This window comes from Hermetia illucens, chromosome 2 (genome assembly GCF_905115235.1).
Source record: "Hermetia illucens chromosome 2, iHerIll2.2.curated.20191125, whole genome shotgun sequence".
NCBI lineage: Eukaryota > Metazoa > Arthropoda > Insecta > Diptera > Stratiomyidae > Hermetia > Hermetia illucens.
This window is the reverse complement of record NC_051850.1, coordinates 145613785-145634982: the sequence shown is the minus strand read 5'-3', so window position 1 is coordinate 145634982 and position 21198 is coordinate 145613785. Positions and strand designations below refer to the sequence as shown.

Genomic DNA, 21198 nt, shown 5'->3' with positions numbered 1-21198 from the left:
GATCCTACTTCCAAAACGTCAGAACGGCACATCCTATGAAAATTCAACGTGTAGCTGCGGAAAAGCAAAGGAAGCAAAGGGTCTAATTCAAATCAAGTCACAAGCGAAAAGTTATCGCAAGCCCAATCTTCGAATCCTGCTCAGTGCGAATTCACTCTTTTTGCGACCTTTGAATCTTTCAGAAACATGTTTTATTGCCCCCCCAGGTAAAGATGCGAGTGAAGTTTCTTATGTTCGGGCATTATTTCCGCCAAAGCCGTGTAAACATTGGCTTTGCACGTTAACTGCACTCCTCCATTGTATTGTCTCTATAACTTTTACCCTGATTTACATTCAATTATGTAACATTATTTTAACTGAAAAATTTCCTTTCATGCAACAATTTCCCACTTTTCTGTTAAAAACTGATTGATTACTTCAAAAGTAACAAGTAACATACGTTTTCACGTAAATAAATAAATAAATAAAATAAATAAATTCCTCGCTCCGTGATGTCAGCTAGTTGTCAAGTGTCAGCTAATCACCGTGTTTTCTTTTCGGTCTTGTCAGAATTCAATTTTTAAACCGTTATAATTAATAAATGAGTGTTCCAAATTGATTTTTTTTCAATGGATTGATTAGGCAGGCGAAACTACTATTTCGCCGTAAAAAAACATGTAGTTATTTTCTAACGTGAGGAGTCTATTGGTACCAAATTTGCTTGCAGATCATGAGGAAGGCGTAATTTTGGCAGCTTCCGCCGTTCAACAAGAAAAGATCGTCAAGATATATTGTGTACAATTTGCCGCGCAATAAGAGTGCAATAGGTGAAAAAAACTAACATTTGCGCAATCTACTGAAGCTTATCACATTTCTGAAACAACACTTATTGGAAGAAAAAGTGGTGTCAATTTTGTTTTGTTCATGTTCACAAGATTTTGTATAATAAAAGCATTTAATGCCATGTAATTGTGAATTCTACATAGTTCGATGACCATAGTTCCCGAATAGGAAGGGGAAGGGTTCATTATGCTCGTATTTCCTGAAGAAGATAAATTTTCTTGGAAAGTTTTCTGAAATTATTAAGCGAACAAGTAACTATTATAAGAAAGATGTTTAACATGTACTTGACGTGCTCTGAATACATTTACTGAAATAATGATACCATTTACGATTTTATTGCAAGGAGACCACACAATAGCTACCGACTGGTCACTTCTTATCGAGTCGCAAATATCATAATTTAATCGATTACTATTACGATAATTTAATCAGGGGTTAAGATATTATTAATCTACTGTGACCAACTACCGATACCAAGTTCCTTTCCTATTAATTGAATATCAATTGGTTGCGATATGTGCAACATCGAAAATGAGGACAAGAAAAATCCATGTACATGAAATGCATTTAAAGTCTGAACAATGCCAGTATATCGACGGCTTAATTAATAGCCTCTATGCAATCATAATGTTCAAAGACTCGTGTGAGACGTCCTAAAAAGGAAACACACAATGCAATAACAAAATGTTGTGTGCATTCAAGTATTTACTTCGCGTCTATCTTCAGATAAGATTGAATGGTTCCGATAAGAGGTGGTCTCAATTAGCAAGGTAAATGTACGACAATTCTTCTTGAAGTTTTCCGTTTTTTGTTATCCAAAGAATTGTACATGTTTGGATTGATGTGAAAAAAAATATTACGGCAATTATTAATTTAGATTTATGAAAAGCTTCCTAGTGATATCATCCTAAAGATATTTCAAAGTATGTATGTATAAGGCGAAATTTATCTTTTTTAGTATCTTTTGATTGTTGAATTTAGATTCAAGCTAAATTTAGATATTTACATATCACACTACATAGTTTAATAAAGTAATCTTTGGCAAATATTGTAATGTCGGGGGTTTTTGTATGTATGTAGTATGTATGGCATTTCTTTAAATCCATCGTGAAGGAATTGAAGAATCCTCAGATATTTTTCCGGACTGAGATAAAAAATGTGTTTCTTTTTTCCTGGCAAAGTCAATGTAGTTTACTTAAATCCTCTAATCTTTATTCTCTCTTTTAGCATCGGTAGCAAGGTACAGTAGATAATTATCCCTTTATAATTTTATCAATTTTTTGGGCTTTCTGCGGTTTCTCCTCTCTCTCTTCCAACTATCATTTTTTTAAGTATATTTTTTAATAACTTTTTTAATTTTGAAGCAAACAAACTTTTCATCTTTCGATTCAGAATAATACATCGTTTAATCCAAGTAAACATTTTTCACGGTAATAAGTTCTTAATATAAATTTGTAGCGTGGGAAGAAATCGATACAAATTGCTTCAATAGACCAAGATATCTTTCCTCAAATATCTCGGCTACTTGCCATTTATTTGTTATTTCACCAAATCATGCACATAAGCTAAAAGCGTCTGGATTTGGAGTTTTTGGCGGTGCATAGGCCCGGTACCGGTAGACCTGTTTTTTAGAAGGTGCACATGGCAGTGGAAATGTTACAATCCATTGCTAATTATACTGTGAATCTACTCTCCCAGAGTGGTCGGCAAGTGGATCGCCTTGGAAAGACATGGCGTAGAACAGTAGAGGAAGAGTGTAAATTCCTCGGGATGACCTGAAAGCTGAAGCCCTTTTCGGCGGACTGGCGCCCATTTAGACGATATTGGCAAACATACATACATAACAGAAATGATTAGGGGATGTATGTAGTTTTACGAAAGTGATGTTACCTTAAAGTGTAATATTATATTACTAACAGCGAGCGCAATACAAACATTACTAAACGTTACAACATCACCTAACATCACCGCAATACCGAGGGGCTTCGGGCTTGCGTTAGGCTGGCTTCGGGCTGGCTTTGGACTAACTTTGAGCTGGCTTCTGGCTTGCTTTGGACTGGCTTTTGGCTAGAGTATGATTTCAGGTCATGGAAACTATATAAAGGAGGAACAAATCGAGTTTCTAATTGGAATGTCAATGCAAATACGAGGGATAGGTATGAGGTAGCTAAGTGGCGCGTGGGTCGATAACGCCTAGATAGTTTTCTTGTCTATGCTTTCCCCTCTCATACAACACATACGCAACACCAGACTAATGCAAGAAATTTTTCACTTCGGAAGTGATTGAAAAATGTCGAACATTAGCCATGCTTTTCTTCTACCATACAAATTCAAGTAATGCGCCGAGAGATAAATTTCCTGTACGTAGTTTTCTTGTTTCGAGTGCATGTGGATATGAGAATGCAGATTCTGGACTTTAAGTAATTGATTTGTAATGTTATGAATTGGATAGAAAGTCGGCTGCTTGATGATGTGTATGGCGCTGGTCTACGTAATATTTCCTAGTATAAGCGGCCGAGGCAAATATCGAATGTTGATACCGACTATCGGTTGAGAATCTATTCTTTCAGCTGGCTTTGATGTGAAAAGGTGATTTCGACTTTATGAGTGATAGGCAAACTTTAATTATGCCAAGATAACATTTAAGTGAAGTATTGCTCGTTCGCAAAAGTGATGATTCCCTGTTCCTTGCATGTGAAAATATTGTACTCTCTATTATTTTATATTCTTATGGGATCTTTTTTTTTGTTCTTTTCCATGGAAGGCTCCATTTTTCATTGATAATTATTTGGCGCTCTCGTATTGGTTACGTTATAAATGTAATAAATGGAGGGCAAATTATTCTAGTAATCAGTAATATATATTTGGTACTATGAGCTGCCGAATGTTCATATTTGATGTTTATGATATAACATCATATGTACGGTTAGGGTAATGAAATATTAATTTGTAATATCCCCTTTTTCAAAAAGTGATATCATATTACATTACTTGCCAAAGTGATGTGTTCCGCACATCAATTAGATGTATATTAGATGTACATCACATATGTACGTTTCACCTCTATAAAAAGAGTTCCGGTCATTTCATCTTGTTCGATACGGATATTTTTTATCAAACGTTTCAGTTTAAAATTAAGCCTCTATACTTATATTTTTTGCCATTATCTTGTCAAAAATATGTTTTTTGAAAATTCCTTTTCTTTAGTATGCCTTTTTGAGAGTAGACAGCGCCCTCGATATAAGAAGGAAAATGTATATTGAAATGTTTCATATTTAGACAAAAAATGAATTGTGATATAAAACGATCAATCATTTTGTGCATATTTGGATAAAATTGGGAAATGCTTTTGCACCTACGTAATATTTTTAAAAAGAAACATAATTTTAATATGTTTTGCTCCTTTAATTGATCATTACCGTGTTTGATAACAGTAAATAGAGATTAAGTTACGACATGATAACAGCAGGGAATCAACGTTGGTGTATAAAGTAAGTACGTAGGATCAACTACGAATATAATAAATCTGCGCAAGTTACTTATTTAGTCTTATAAAAATAGCTTAAAATTCGTTATTAATAATTCACGATTTGACGCAATCTAAATATCCGTTGGCAGATAAATGGGAAATGGTAGATGTTCTGGCAAATATCCGCAGCCAATTGCTAAAGTTTGTCCAATGATTCAGAGTTCTGTGAAATTCGGCGCCAAGCTACATACGTATATATGTGTATGTATACATAAAAGCAAGTTTTAAACGGGTTGTTTGATTTCAAATGAAACTTTTCCTCGTGGTTTATGCTTGCGTGGTTATTGAATTAATTATCATATTTTAAATTTTCCTATAATAAAGCACAGTCGATTCACTTGAAACATAATTGTATATAAACTATGTATCTATCTATATATTTATATGAACCTTAGATAATAGAATTTTCGAGATGATCATGGATCCAGACGAAATTTTGAAAATTTAGTCAAAGAAAAGCCGCAGAGGATTGACACGATGCATAATGGGTTTCTCATGCAATAGAAAAAACAGATGATTTGGTCTTCTTAATCCCATGAACTGCTTGGAGAATCTTTTACATATCCTTATATAATTTTTTTTGAAAGCTTTGCTTTGTAGATAGCTTTTTAAGGATTTGTATGAAACAACTTGTTAATGTCGGTTTACTGTCTCTCTGTCTGTCTGGCATGCACCTTATTCGGAAGCGGTTAGACGCAATGATAAGAAATTTGGCGGCGATTTTCGAACTTTACACTCCTCGTATTGACATTGGTTGTAAAGAAAGTCAACCTTTGCGGAAGGTATCTTAGGTGATTTTAGGAAGGAAGCTTATGCTAGAAGTAAATAATTACAAAGATCCTATTTCTTAGCATCTACAAAGAAAATCTAAATAGCAATAGGCAGTTTAAATAGTAACAGCTTTCTTAGAGCTGAAATCTAATCTGATGCTCAAGGGCAGCGAGGCATTATCTATTCAATACATATAAAGTAGATATCACGCAGTGCAGCAATTATAGAGGTATCACGTTGCTGAGTACCATATGTAGGATATTCTCCGCTATTTTGCTAGGACTCATATCAAAGAGGCTACACTACAGGCAAATTAGCAGCAGATCAGATTTCCACTTTGCGCCAAGTGATGGAAAAAGTGTTGAGAATGGACAGTTTCGTAGCCTCTATAAAGGCGAAATTTATGAATGATACCACGACCGTCTGGTTATGGACAACGTGCGGCTCAATGCGTTGGGCGGGTCACTTAATCCTTGTGGATGAGGATGATCCAGCCCGGAAACACTATAAGCGCAATATATGAAGTAAAAAAACAAGATGTGGCAGACCCTGCCTAAAATGAAGCGATGGAGTAGGCCAAGACGCCAGATAGCTTTTAGGGGTATCGAATTGGTGGGCCTCGGCGCAAAACCAGGATATCTGGAGTTCCTTATTAAAGTATGCCTAGGCCAGATTCCGGTTGTTGGGTCGTTGGTGATGATGGTGTTATATAAGAATGGAACTTGCTGGATATATTCCGAAAATTCAACGCAGTATATACTACAAAATTTCGAAAACGTACTCATTTTTTTTAAGGTAGGCAGGACATTGCAGGCTTTATTTATCATTAAGCAAATTATGAATTAGATTACTGTTGTGTGTGAAATATCGCCATGTAGAGAAGTTAGACATTTTCAAATAGGCAAAGAAACCATTCTTAATAGGTTGACTGTAGGCCTGTGGTTCGTATGTTTTCAGATTTCCGCTCTGCAACTGACTCAGGGGAATTTATAGTCACGCTAAATGAGAGTAAGTATAAAGGCACTTGTGGGATTGTTGTAAAAAAATCGCATTCCTTTAGGAACTTGAGAAGCGCAAAGCTTTTCCATTTTTCACGGTCCTTGACCATCCTTCTGAGCTTATTCCAGTGTTTGAAAGTTTAATTATAGATGTTTTGCCTGGAAATTGTTTTTGGTCGGTCGTTTCTTGAGTCGACCGAATGCTTTCTTGACGATTTCTATGAACGCTTTATGATTTCCATAATGATAAGCCATATTAATTTGGTAGCAGCTAGTAAAGTGCCTGTTTTCTATTCTATTGTTTGATAGTGTTAATAATATTCTTAGGGACACTTTTGCTACTGATAAACTCTAAATAGCCGATCAGATAGAGTATAGAGGAATATGAATAGGAAGACGATATATGGTAGAGAAGAATTCGAGTTTGGGAGATTGCCCATACATGCAAAAGGAAGGTGAAATTTTTTTTCACCAAGTATATTCATGTGGGGTATCAAATAATATCGATTAGTACTTTTCAAAGCTGGTCTGAGTTCTGGCACTGTATGGCCAAAGAAAGAGGGTGGAGATTTCAAGGACTCATTCTCAAAACCTGTTCACCCGAACCTGAAAACAAGTCCGGAAACCAGAAGCTGGACACTCCAGGCATGAAAGGCTTTGTGTATTTCTTCTATAAAGACATTTGAGTGTGCATTTGTCCCATTAGTACCTAGCACGTAATATATGCATATTTTATGTGAAAATATCTACTTTCGCGTGATATTGATATTCAAAGTTTTGAATTTGCAATGAAGTGACAAATTTGACCTATTATAACTTTGTTAGTAATGGTGCGATTTCCACCAAACTTGGTATGATCGCGCTTCATATTATTAGCCTGGATTGCTTGGATCAGCTAGTCACCGTGGAACAAGTACTCGAGAAGTACCGGAAGTACTGAATACATGTAGGGTTCGCGGCACTGCTTCGTGTGCAAATATCATTCGCCTTTTTGCAGGACAATTTAATAATACGCAATACTTATATTTTTTTCACCTCTACATAAAAAGATTCATCTCCCCCATATTGCTTGCGTTAATGACGGTAGTAGCGGGTGGGAGACACTATATTCTTCCTTACCAGCGAAGGATATTGCCACGAAACCCAAAGACACCCCTCGGGACGGAATAGATCAACGGAAACGATCACTGGACTACTTACACTGGAGTTAATTAAAGATAACTTCTGCAGTCGTCCTGAAACTTAGGAAAATTTGCAACTCCATAGCAAGGTTAAAATATTGTCTGGGGATTTTAGCAAAAAAGGAGCCCACAGCCTTCACAAGGCCAATAATTACAAAGGACACAGCTTCGTTAATTTCGCTGCTAGTATAATAGATATATGATAGCGACAGCTACATATTTCATACATAGGTACAGACGATAAAAACCTGTGCATTTCTTCGAACTTAGGACCGGATTGACTTTGTATTTATTAAGAAAATATGCGGCTTTAGCTTTGTACTTATCCAGGAGAGAACTGCGATTCTAATGACTAAGATATCTAGTGAAAGCCATCTATCGGTATTGCATATCTACATAGTACGAAAACTAAAGCCAGCCACTTTAACACATTCAACATTGTATGTTTCTATTCTGTAAAATAAATATGTACCAATCCTCAACGACCTAAAAAATAAATCGGTCAATGATATAGGAAACTAGCCAATATTGGAAAGGGAAAGAAGAAACAACGGGTTTGAGGTGATATTCCAAAGAATAGTGAATAGGATGTGTTTACGGATAAGTATATAGAAAAGGTGAACGAAAGATAGAATTCGTACTTGCCAATCTCTTCAACCTTTTCGAGACAATACCAATGGGCGAGTGGGCAATTCCGCAAACTGAGGAAACAGAGACTGTCATACTGTACATAACTTTCAGAGCTCACAAGGGCATTTATATATACCCCTATTCCGCTCTAGTCCCCCTAACTTAACAGGGATCATCCTCCAATGAAATGGTCTCCGGATGCCAAGGCAGGTTGGGGACCTCTAAGGCCGCGCATCATCATACATCTGAGGCAGGAGAAACATTTATCGAGAATATGATTCGTTTTAGATCCTCCCTTTTTATCGCCACAGTTGGGTCTGGAGTTTTGCGGCTCCATGTGCGCGGTCGAACCGTTATTATTTCTTTTTAATTAATTTTTAGGTTTAGCTCGGGTGATGAAATGTCGGTAGGCTTGCGTCGTGTTTGTGAATTTTCAGGATCCGATATCCCTCCATTCAGGAACCAGAGCAGCACGTATCGATGGAGCACTTTGATGGAGCGTCAGTATTTGCGAGCAGGCTTTCACGGTCAATTTCGCCATATATTTTGGTTTTTTGCCCTTTTGGTTGTCTGTAGCTACTTGGGATAGTCGATCCCAGATAGTCATTACACATCGAAGTCTACTAAATATTTGTCGACTTCAAGTGAGCTTACGAAATTACCAACCATAATGCATTGTACGAAGATATCGTGAAGTCTCATATCTTAGCGGGTGCGAATTCAAGGCATTCTGACTGATCCATTTCTAATACGCAACAAACGGTCTCAGTCAGAGGACCCAATACTCTTCGACTTGGACCTTGACATTCTCAACCATTCGCAAGATACCTGTTGACAATAAAGGTGCACTGCTCTTTAAGTCAATGCAAGTGGTAGCGTATGTCGATGACATCAATACCGTAGCGCGCTCCGTCATCGGTACCAAGAGAAATTTTGGTCAAGCTCGACAATGCAACATTTGAACTTTGATTAATGCTTCTGAAATAATGCTAAACGCGTTTGAAAGCAAGGTGCTAAGAGTTCCTAGCAGTTCGAAAGGATAACGGATGGCGAATTAGGTCCAATAGTGAGTTGTACGGTATATGTATATGACGACCAGACTGGTTGGGAAGCCGAGAAAGAAAGAAAAATTTGGTACTGCTGTTGGAGGAATGTATTTGGAACAGAGCACTCTCAGTCGTAAAAAATGGAAATGCTCGGTATGGGCGACAACATGCATTGTAATGGGTGCAGGTTCTGTGCTCTGCTGACGCTGAAAGTTAAAAAAAAGTATTTAGCTTCATATATTGAGGGATAGTTAAAGATATTAAATATCAAAGGCACAATAATCCAATTTGGATCCAGGTCTTGAACATGTTAGTCCTTCGTTTTAGGATCGTAATAGTGGACTTGAGGGCGACGTGCTCAGCATTGCATTCTTCCGGGATTATCTGCGTCAAAAACGTGCTACTTGGTGAAACTGATTTTTGAGAGATTGACAAGTCGGTTCAGCCAGAGGATCGATCTTAATTGTGAGATATGATGAAAAAATGTGTTGGGCTTGCGTTCGATCACAGAAAGAGCGCACCCACAATGGTGAAGGAAGGTCTACTCGTGTTGGTGTTCGATAGCTCTGTGGATGTGTAGTTTCAGTGAGGTGATAGTCATCAGCTATCTGCTTGTGATGAAAATATGGTTATATAACTCGCGAGATGATGTAGGAGAACTGGAGCTCAGTATTGATTTTGCATATGTACAGGAAGAGGAAATGAGGGTTGAGAATGACAAAAGATTGAAAAGGTCCGCAAAAAGTTCAATCTATTCCGTGGTCAGCTGTCCCGATTATGGCTACTTTAGTTCGGCATCCTCCGAATGTGCTGTTTTGCTCCAATATCGATATTAAGATAGGAAACTTCATATTACATTTACAAATTGTTTCATATTTGCTTCATTTTCTCGGTTTTTCCATTACTAGACATCTACGTATTCGTTTCAGCATTTATGCTGTGGTGCATATTAACGTACGAGCAAACATGATAAGAGTTTCATGCTTAGTGAAATAATTCAGATGAAAAAGGTTGAAGTTCATTCAAAACTTGATAACCATTTTTAAATTCTCGTTACAATCGTGTTGCTAATGATGAATGCGCGCTACATTTCCCGCGCGCTAATAACAAGTAAAATGAACACGTTGACTAAGAATGAAAAGAACTACTCTGGAAAATATGAGGTTTCAAAGTCTATTTGTTTAACTGGCCAGCAGGTAAATCGCAATTAGATTTCAACCGGTGGATGAGTATAGTAACAGCACAATGGCATGCATTTTAGATAATTTTTGTTTTCTGCTGAAATCACATCGTAACCAGTGAAAATTTCCATTTTTCCAATATTGGAATTTCCAAAAGCCATAGAAACCAATTTGGAGAAAAGTTATTTGAATGATAATTTTTCGTAATAATTTATTTAAATAGGTTGACTTGATGCACACATGCATACGGTGTTGGTGTTTTGCAGAGCTACTTTGCTAGTCAACACAATTCCATGTGTAGTTTGTCGTTTTGTTGGGTAGCACCTGAGTGTGGATAGGTGTGCGCCGTACGATAAACCTGTTTATCGTGAATTCGAAAAGCTAACAAAAATACATCTCCGACGTTCGTTTAAGTGTTGGAAGTTTGTTTTTATGGCTACATATTTTCCAGTTTTTTTAATCAGTTGCCTACCCGAAATAGATGTAATTTTAGTATCTGTAAGTCACAAGATCTATCTCCCATATTTTATTGGCTACGTATAAGGTTGATATCGCAGCATCAAACGGGATTGAATTGTGAACTGCTATGACATGGTTTTTCCCTCGAATAGGATAATGACCGAAGATAGTCTATGATAATTTTGACTTCTCCAAAGCATCAGTAGGAAGTATATATTCAAATTTTTTGGTAACTAAGTTACTGATAAGAAATCAGGTGATGACTAATTTTAATTCCATGTAATTGTGAATTGTGAAAAAACCGATAGATGGACCGACAGACAGACGGATTAACAAACAATAAACTAATTTTGATAACGTTTTGTTTTACACACTTTTACAATATTAAACGATTAGAAAATAATATTTTCCAGAAGCATACATCTGAGAGAAACTAATTGATGGCCTTATTATTTACGCATTCTGGCTAGAATTTTAATTATGACATAATTTAGACAGGTTAGGGTTGAATCAAATTGACAAACCAAAAGTCCAATTGTGTACTATCTATTTTTGAAAAGCCAAACCAATCCTTCAAAGGATGAATTAAGAGTGCAATAGTTCGCATAAAACTGTATCTATGATTGTTTGTATCTTTACTCATCTACTTCCTATGTAGTACATATGTCTATATTTTGGTTAGTGTGGTTTCATTTTGCCAGAGGGAGATTCGTATCTTTTTTACTATGTAATGTCTGTAAATGTAAAAGGACGGCAACGAAAACATGAATGAAATTAACAGAACTAATTGGCGAATTTATCTTGTGTTATTGGTAAGAATGGACACTAATTTTTGGGGTTTTCCTCTTCATGCCTTCATGAATTCTCTCATGTTTCTTTGGTTGTTTCTAGTTTCTTATTATGACTGGTAAGGGCGATACACCTGATCAGATATAGTACGTGCTAGTTATAGCCATAGCTTCTGGCGCACGGGATAGAGGAGACCGCGTAAACCAAAATCCTTTTCAGATTTTTTTATTTATGTGCATATATCGGGTAACTCCGTAGCTACAATCTATAGAAAAATTCATTGGAAATGACTTGCATTTACCTGTCAGCACTATAGTAGATGGGTTGGTTACTCTTTAATGGAAATAGTGCAAACATCTAATACGGACTACAGTGTGTACATTTTATTCTACTGGGTTGAAGGCTGGTCTACCAGCTGGCTAATCTTCAATTGATGTGAAGTGTGGAACATTGCTTCTAAACCAAACTTTAGTTTTTTCTGCGTAATGAATTTCGTGGCTTCTCCTGGCGATCGAGCATTAACATAACTGTTCCGTTAATTGAGCAATTATTCTGCAATGAAGATTGTCTCGGCAGTAAACAGATTTTTTTTGTAGGCGTTCTTTGCATACCGGCTGAGTATTATTTTTCATTTTTGTTTATATTTTAACTTCAAAGTACGAATATGCAACCATGCATACCTAGCCCCCCTGCAGATCTTCTTGAGAAGTCTACACCAATGCTTTACTGCTTTGCGCTATTTTTTTATAGGACGAGCCACTTTTGCAAGACATAGGCAGTATGGCAGCGTGATCTATCTACTGCTACATCCGGTTTCTAATCAATATGCCTGATGAGATTATGTCAGGTCGAAAAACACCGCTGGCATGGTGGAGACAGATGTCAACAAAGCTTTTGACTAACAGCGACGGCCACTTCGAACGTTGACAGCGAATAATCGTAATATTAGGTGGAAATTGAAGTATCTGCACCTCCAAATTTTAAACAAAATAGTGAGGATGTATCTTACGCTAATGAGTCGAGTGACATCAAGTTCGATGCCATTATCAACAAAAACAACGCTATCACGATAGAAAAATTGATTAACTGTTTGGTGTTCTGTTGAGAGACTGAGGTGAATTTAAAGTTGAAGAAACTTCGCGGGACTTTTGCATTCAGAGCCGAATGAAGCTCAAACTTGGTGCATCGTTTAGTTTAGTTAGTTTAGTGTTGCGACAGGAACGAAATGATCGGCAAGCGCTCTTAAAACCCATGGGAGAATGCATGGGTAAGGTTAGAGGAAACAGATCATGAGGCAGGTTATGAAATTGGATTTTTTGACAGCAGTGTTTGAGTTTTGAAAAAGCGAGACGTCATACTTGAAACGGGTCCAAAACATGTTAAAGGGAAAAGGACATGTTCAGTACGAAGGAGTAGGGAGATCTACTTCTTCTACTGCTTGTTTGCAAACACCTTTGAATTTCATTATCTAAAACAGGAGAACCGGCACCAGGATACATAATCGCCAAGCTACGAGAATTTCGATTCTGACAGTTTAAATTTTTCCCCATTAAGTATAGGAATATTAGGAACATAAAAGCGAAGGAGCCGGGCGAAAGCGAGCTTCTTCACTGAATAGAAAAAAATAATTTCAGGGGGATGTGTAGGATTGCAACAACCTTAGTTTCAGAGAGAATCTTTCGCTGCCTTCAATATGACTGTCTGCTGAGTTTGCCACAAGCATTGAATTCTGCGAAGTGCCATCAATTGACCATAGCAGTAGTCCAATTCCTGCATGGACTCATTCGACGATGAATAGAACCTTCTATCGCAATGCCCATACCAACAACTCCACTAACATATAATACATAAATTAGTGTTTAGCGTAAATATCCATTCTTTGCTTACATGTTTTTTCGGATAGCAATATTGTTAGTAATTTTCATTTGATCAGAATACGAAAGCGATCCCACATAACTACGAAAGCGATCTTATATAAATTGCAGAGTGATTAAGTGATAATAGACGAACTAAACTATGGTGACTTGCCAGATTCATCAGTGGATAGTTGAAGCGTATCAGTTTTGTATAGCCTCACATTCCTTTGAGCGTTCATCTACACTTTTTTTCCAATTAAAGCATAAAATTAGATACCCTCGCAAATGCTGACCAGATTGCTTTCAGCAGTATAACATAGTTCTGTAATGTACTTCAATCAACTGTTCTAAGACGCTTCAAGGACGAAAGCCAATTAGATTGTTGCGCCAATGATTCAATATGAGTTTTGTAGGTTTCGTCAATTTATATCGTGGCCAATACCGCATAAACGGAACGCCTACGTGCCATTGGTTTGGAGAAACACGCTTTTGCTCACCACAGATCTCGAGATCCTGAGAAGTCTACGCTCTTCTTCTACTTTTCTGCACTACATGATGTGTGTAATAGTGGATTCCATTACATGGCATGCATTTGTCGCCTTTTTTTAAATGTGACCTCCCCACTGCCACTTCCGCTGTTGTAATGGTGCTAAATTTGGATGTACTACCTCTATGTAAGAACATAAGGAAAACATTAATCCGGAACAAGCTCCACTTGACCCTAATTTTTAGGTATAGGCAGTTCCAAATTTCAAACAAAAAAATGAAGGCAGATTTAGCAGTGTTAACGCGTCGGCCTACAGCAAGTTGAATGCCAACGTCGACAAAAACAACGCTATCGAGCCAGGCAAACTAATCAACACTCTCGATGTTGCGCCCGTTAATTTACCCCTTTGTTTTCTTGGTGTTTATTTTCAATCTGACTTTACGCACCTTCTTATCTAACTCTAGAGTCATTAGGCTAAGGTCCATGACTCAGCGAGACAGCAAGATGTCGTCAGTGTATTCGAGCTTTGAGAAAAGACGTTATGGTCGTCAGCGAAAAGAAGGAGGCATAGTAACAGCGATAGAATCCAACCTCGTCGAACTTCGCTTTGAACTTCAAATTTGTCTGAAATTTTACGTCGATGCAATGCGTGATATTTCGCACTATCATATGTCGCTCTGATAATAACTATTGTTTTATCCAGGATGCCACTCCTGCGGAAAGCATTCCAGACAAGCTGTCGAAAGCCTCCTTGAAATCGAATGATAGCAACTGAATTGGTGATTTGAACTATGCACGCTGCTTCAAAATTATCTGTAAGGTGTTGATGTGGTTCATGCAGGAGGATCCAGAGCGGAAACCAGTCTGTTTTCTGTAGATTAAGCTTTCGAGATGACTTTAATGCGCTCCATCGTAATTTTATTTACAATCGTTGCGATCGTAAGAAAGACTCCACTCACTGGAAATAATCTCAGGTTCCCAGGACTTTAGAATGAATGCAAGCTCTGTAGAGACAGCTGTAATAAAAAGTTCCGCAGGGAGAGCGCATTCATCGCCGAAATAATTTCGACTAGCGATTTCGCCCACAACACGTGCAATTTGACCAGCTGTTCTATGGTTTAATAGCATTTTTTCCACACCTCGCAAATTGTTCGTTCTGGATGAATCTATCTTGCATTTCTTTTGTGTGGTATACACAAGAGATATCGTATTAATTTGCGGCAACTTCTGCTTCTGATCTTTTGTCACGGCGCATGTTTCAAACGCTTCACGTTGGCCAAGCTCTCCACCCCGCGACTCTTTTGATGCCAGACCAGTGGTATTCCAGATATCGATAGAGTTCACTAATTGCTTTGTTTATGTTAGTCACCCTTTACGGTATTATAGTAGGGTCAGATTGACTGCAGCTACTTCTTTATACGTTAAGCTGACATTCAGAGTGTAGTGCCTCTTCCCCTCTCCTCTAGTAAACGAGCTTGCGCCCATTGATGGCGTCATTTCAGCTTAGCATTAAATTATTGCAGATTTCTTTAATAACAATAATCGTTATCGCAACAATCCAATTGATTATTGGCCTCCAAGGGTTAGGAACTTGCCAGTTTTGGGTTCACCAGTGATTATTATCCAGATACGACTCAGGCACTGAATCACAGCAGAGGATGTTGGACGCCAGTCGATTTTATATAGAAGTGAGTAAAGATTCTTGACGTATGGTCGGCGTCAGACGGTAACCAAATTAGTTCGAGCCATAGAAATACGTGTCTAAACGATAATGATTGGCACTCCTATTAAGAAGAACAAAGAACTTGCAAAAGCATGGCATAAGAAACTTGATGGTGTGGTGCCAAAAGCTGCGACATAGAACGCAAACGCGGTAAAAATAGGCAGAAATTTCTCTACCTTGGTAGCTCACGCATACAATAGGGTATTGGCATTTCCATTTTTGTGATCATTTCCGTGACGCCCTTAAAGAGCTTGAGTTGTTTAATGCGTGGTTAATGAGGTTCACTATTGTCTGAGTTATCCATCTGCATCACAGACAGAATTTGTACTTGTCAATACAAGTTTAATATATTAAACGGTTGCCTCACATTCCTACATTTGTGGGAATAGCAAAACTTCAATCGCCATATTCTTGTGAGTAGCTGCCATTTTTCATAATCACTGATAGCAAAGCTATTCATTACGAGAATATTACACCTTAACATAGGTAATTTATTGTTGTCTTTCACATCAAGTCACTTTTTAAATAAAGTGAGGAGAACACTGGACCGCCTCAAATTAAATAGTGACGATTTCATAAAAAAGAGAAGAAATGATCACACCCCCGTGAAAGCGAACCATTCTGGGGATCGAAGAAATATGAAATCAACCCAAAGATATAATCCATACGATCCAGAAAGCACCTTATGTAACCCTCGTGGCTATCAAACTTGGTTCCTGCCGAGATGGACGCACACAGGATACCGAATACTTCTGCTGTTTAATGATAAGAACGGCTGCGACCGATAAATGGAGTAAATACTTCGAGCTGAGCTCATTCATCACTTTCACAAGCACTACTGACATTTTAAGCAAATCCACCTGTCAACGATACAGGAAATGAACAACCAATTGAAGGAATGAGATCTAGGATAGTAATAGGATCAGAAGACGCCGGCGCTGCGCGGTGATTATGGAAAAAGACCGTGAAAATCATCGCCCTCTCTATATTGCATTTTTAGATTTAAAAAAGCATTTGAGTGTGTGTCATGCTTCTTTCTTAGTATCTCACAATAAAGCTGATCCCCCTCAACTAATTCAAAAGTGGAATAACCGCTAGATGCATCTCAAATCCAAAATCGACTCCAGTGTCGTTTCCTTTATTGCCCTCAATGGTTCTCGGTGCTGTCCAGCTATCAAAAGCAATGAATGCCACTCGCACTAATGGAGTCGAAGCTATTGCATCACGTCCCATATGAAGGCGGGCGCCAGGTGGCGTCTGATATAGTATTGTCATGTAACTCGTGTTGAAAAAATTCACTAGCTGAGATTGGCTTCGACCAAGAAGTCAATGGGAAACGATCTACAGACCGACGGAAATGAAAACAGCTCAACACATTACGTGGCGATTGGCAACCTCTCGACTCCACCGGGAAAAGTGGGGGATTCGATCTGGAAAGCCAACCCGTTACCGGAACGAACGCTAAAGAAGAAGAAGTTTCATTCTCCCCTTTGAATACTTATGAAGTCCAAAAGCAGTTGCATAATAAAAATAGAAGTGAAGGACATTTAAATAAGGCAGCATTTGTTAATCTTGGCGTTAGTTCTGCTGAATGACATTCCTTTAAGTGCTAAACAGGTGAAATACTGGTAACAGAAATACCGATATACAGTTCAAAGGAGCAACCTTTCCTTAAATTGAGTAAAATTAAAATTGAAAGTAAATACCGGATCCATAAAAAAGGTGGTAAGCATCATCATCTATCTAATTTATTGTACTGTTATAGCGGAGAGAATTTTAATGGTAGTTATTACGTATGCTCGTTTCACCCTCGCCATTAGAGGGTGGGCGGCAATCATGTTATTGTCGCGAATTACGACATTTTGTCTGGTGTGAATGCACTATCATTATTGCAAACACTGAATAAAAGAATATGTGTCCCATTAAGTAAACCGCAGACAATAAGCTAAATTTGTTTTTTATATTATTGACGCTCAAAAAGTATCCATAATTACAATATTTCCATTAAAATTCTAGCTTCATTTTAGGGGTAGACATACTTCAAATTTATGAACCTCGTAGAATCTTTTTTCTCAGCTCTTTCAATGGGTTGCACATACGAGTTCGTGGAAACGAATTTTTATCGACTTTAATCACGTCTCAATTTTCCCAAGACATAGGAAAGATAATATAAAACCTTCCTGTGGGTTTGTTGCATATTATTATCATTGCAATTCATGATTCATTTGGAAGCTGGGAACGTTCTAATCTTAGCAAACCGAGACTCCTCTTATGAGCTTTTAGATGTTAACCGGAAGCTTCCGTCGCTAAACCATTTTGTATTTGACGTCATTCAGCGAGTTATATGTATATGGTTGGCAGCAATATGTATTTTTTTTTTAGCAGAAAATCAAGTAATTTCAAGTTGATTCTCTTGCTCGCTTTTCAATACAATTCGGTATTTAAGGAACATTATCTTGGCCATGACTGCCATATTTCGGATTGATATTCAATGTAATGTTGGGTCTTAGTGATTTTTCTTTTTAGTTTAATCAATACAGGTTACACTTCTTTAGGGCATACCCGTAAGTTGATGAGGTGCTTACTGAGCTAATGGCAACAAGCAATGCCAAAAAAGCAGAGGAACAAAAAAACATGCTGACCGTGACCACGTTCATCAAGTTCTCAGTTGGAATGATTGTAATTGAAAAAAAATTAAAGTATGGTTTCTCACCCAGGTCTGGAAGCTTATGTTGAATGTTAATTGGATATTTTATGAAACCACAGAAATTAACAAGTAAAATGGATGTGAGCTTCTCCATTTTTCTGAAGTGGGAAAGGAACATATTTAATTTGAGTGATATTTAAGAGCAATTATCGCAGGCTTACAGCTGAAGATAATACTAAAGTATTAGAGATTATGTTTGAAAGTTACTGAACCCCAATTATTCATATTCACTTATGAAAAGAACTTACCATTGGTTTTTTCCGTATCACTTCCATCAAAGGCAGGATTAACGTTTCCATTTGAATCCTTTGGTTTCCACTTATTGTTTTCCAATAGAAATTGTTTAATTGTAACTGGTCCTTGGTAGAAAGTTTTATCACCAAAAGTAATATCCGTGGAATTTTGCACAGCTATGCTGCCAATCTGGGGTCGTGGAGTTGTTGATACATTGCTATTCGAACCGGATTTATCCAATTGATTTTGACTGACTACTATTATTCCATTTTTACAATTATTTGGTGTAATGTGTTGACCTAGCTCCTGAATTATAAATTCACCATTTGTCGGCATGTCCTCAAAGTCTGAATCTGAATCGATAACAGATGAATCTATGGCATCTTCATCAATCGATTCTATTGATATATGAGTGGATTCAGGTGAACTGCTTGGTTTTGTTTGGTTGCTGGTGGTGGTACAATGGACTTTATCGTCGCCATTTTGAATTTGACTGGAGTTGACAATTTTGTACTCATTATCATATACTTTGTTATCGTCATTGACTTGAATCGTCGCGGACATATTGACTTTATTATGGGCGCAAACATCATTGAGAGCCGCTGAGTCCTCTGTCATGACCCCCGAATCGTTTGACGAGCTTTCACTTGACCGCGTTTTCGGCTCCGTTTCGATCTTCATTTTTGTTGTTTCTTGTTATCAACTTCGTAATTAACTTGTTTCGACTTTATAAGCATGCATGCATGTTGATCTCAACACTAACTTTTCATTTAATAATCCAAGATGGCACTGTGTTAATAAAACAAGACAAAATACCTCCTTTTCAAACGATCACGCCCTGATCATGATAGGGGCTGATCACCATATTATTCAAACATTAGAATATTAATTATTTTCACAATTTTATTCCATTTAAACGCTCATCACTTGTCATAAAATTCTCACATGAAATTTTATTTACCTTTATTTTGGTATCACTCTAATTCTCCACTAATATCTATAATTAATATAATTTTTCTTTTTTGAAAATCACATCTTCTCAAATCACGAACTAAGAAAACATCTCATCAGAATCTTTTTCACGGGTGCATTATGTTTTGGAATCAAAAAAGAACATTTCATGAGACAGGTCCGTAGCTAGCACACTGAAAAAGTTTAAGCCGAAATTCACGCTTTGAAGCTTCACTGTCGAGTCCTCGAGAATAATTTTATAATTTATGCGGAAAAAACGTCTGCCCCCGTCAGTACAGTGGAATTAACACTGAACAACCTAGCCAAGGTTTTTCCGCGACTTTTTCGACTTGTTGGTTACAGAGGCGCGCTGGTCGACTAACTGATTGCTCGGAACTTTTCTCCGCGCAGTTCAAGTCTGACTGCTCCATTGCTTCAGATACTCTCATGGAATTGAATTTAGCCAGAGGAGATACCATAAGTGCAGATAACGCCTGCAGTAAAAAATCTATTTAAATTATCTGAATGGTAGTTCAAGCGCAAACTTATTCACTTACTCACAGTAACATGTATCTGCTAACTATAATATACAGAAATGATGATCTGTGAGCTTGAAATATGAATTTAATTTTTTTTCCTGTATAGTTAAGTGTAATTATGGATTATGTGGTATTGATGCAAAAACGGTGTAAGCCATTTAATCGTGTTTTGAATATAATGCTGGAAAGCTCTTGGAGACTATTCGAGGCATACCGACACTATTTTAGATAGCGTAACTTTTTAGTCAACAAAAGCTCGTTTGTTTTGGTATACGAAATATCTAACAATTTAAGGCTACACCTTGAATTCTATTTTTAAATTTTCATATAAATAAGTCACTTTTTAAACAGTCTAGAACTAATTTGTGTTTCTGGAGATATTTCGGCGTTGAATTGTTAATTTTCCCTTGAAATGTGATGCACTCATTGTTGTTGCAACACTCCATTCCACTCCAATATCTTCACCCATTGGAGTAAGAAGCATGCGATGGAGTAAGAAGAATGCAGTATTCAACCAGGAAGCAAATCGTTACTATCGATTGAGCTCTGAAGCTTAAGCTTATAGATGCTTTCTTGGAATTTGGATATAGCCGATTTACACCCGGCCAGACTTTCAGGGAAGGGGAGCTTCAAAACCACCCTTGACGGTGTCAGGATCTGTCAGTTCAGTACTTCACTGGTTGCTGGATTTATAGGTCGGATTGCATTCAGCATGATTACTGGATTTTGAAAATATCACATCGCATTTAGACCAGTAATTGCTATTTGAAGTTCATGTTGAATGTCTAATGGAGTTCTTGGTAGTTTTGACCTCGGGGCGCAGTTTTACTGACCATGTACTATATATGTGCTGGCCGAATTTTGTTTATTATACTAAAAATGGCAATGTTTACCAAACATTTTTTCGTGCTTTTGAGATAAGCTTGATAGATGTGTCTACTTAGAAATTGTATCTATTTGTGTGTAACTTTCTCTCATTCCATTGAAACAACCTTTTTAGTAATTTATCCCATCTAGTTTGGCATAGTGTTCGTGTTCATGCTAACCGCAGTCGGACAAAACTCTGCCGGGTCCAGACACTTGCCACTTGCCGCAAATTCCGAACCTTCAATAAATATTTACTTTGATTTTGCGTATTAATATCGTCGCTGTCATGTACAAGCGCGTTATACTAGTCACAGACGTGCAACCAAGTTGTGAAGAAAGTTGTTGGTTGGTGCGAGATTGCACACGTGTTGGCAATTTGCGGTTGCGTGATCGATCAACCACAGCTTGTCCACATGATGGGAAATATG

General features: G+C 37.5%; 1 protein-coding gene across 3 annotated transcripts in view; it reads right to left on the bottom strand.

Moving 5' to 3' along the window:
• Positions 1-20076, bottom strand: part of LOC119648896 (peptidoglycan-recognition protein LC) — a 41089-nt gene extending 21013 nt beyond the window's left edge. For 2 of the 3 annotated variants that reach the window (XM_038050795.1, XM_038050797.1), the window contains exons 1-2: positions 19922-20076; positions 18428-19858 (exon numbers count right to left, since the gene is read on the bottom strand). In XM_038050795.1, the coding sequence (XP_037906723.1) occupies positions 18428-19094 (667 nt within the window). In that variant the 5' untranslated portion in view covers positions 19095-19858; positions 19922-20076. Of the gene's footprint in view, positions 1-18427; positions 19873-19921 lie in introns of all 3 variants that reach the window. The other variant, XM_038050796.1, reaches the window with a different exon arrangement.
• Between the last annotated feature and the right edge of the window lie 1122 nt (positions 20077-21198).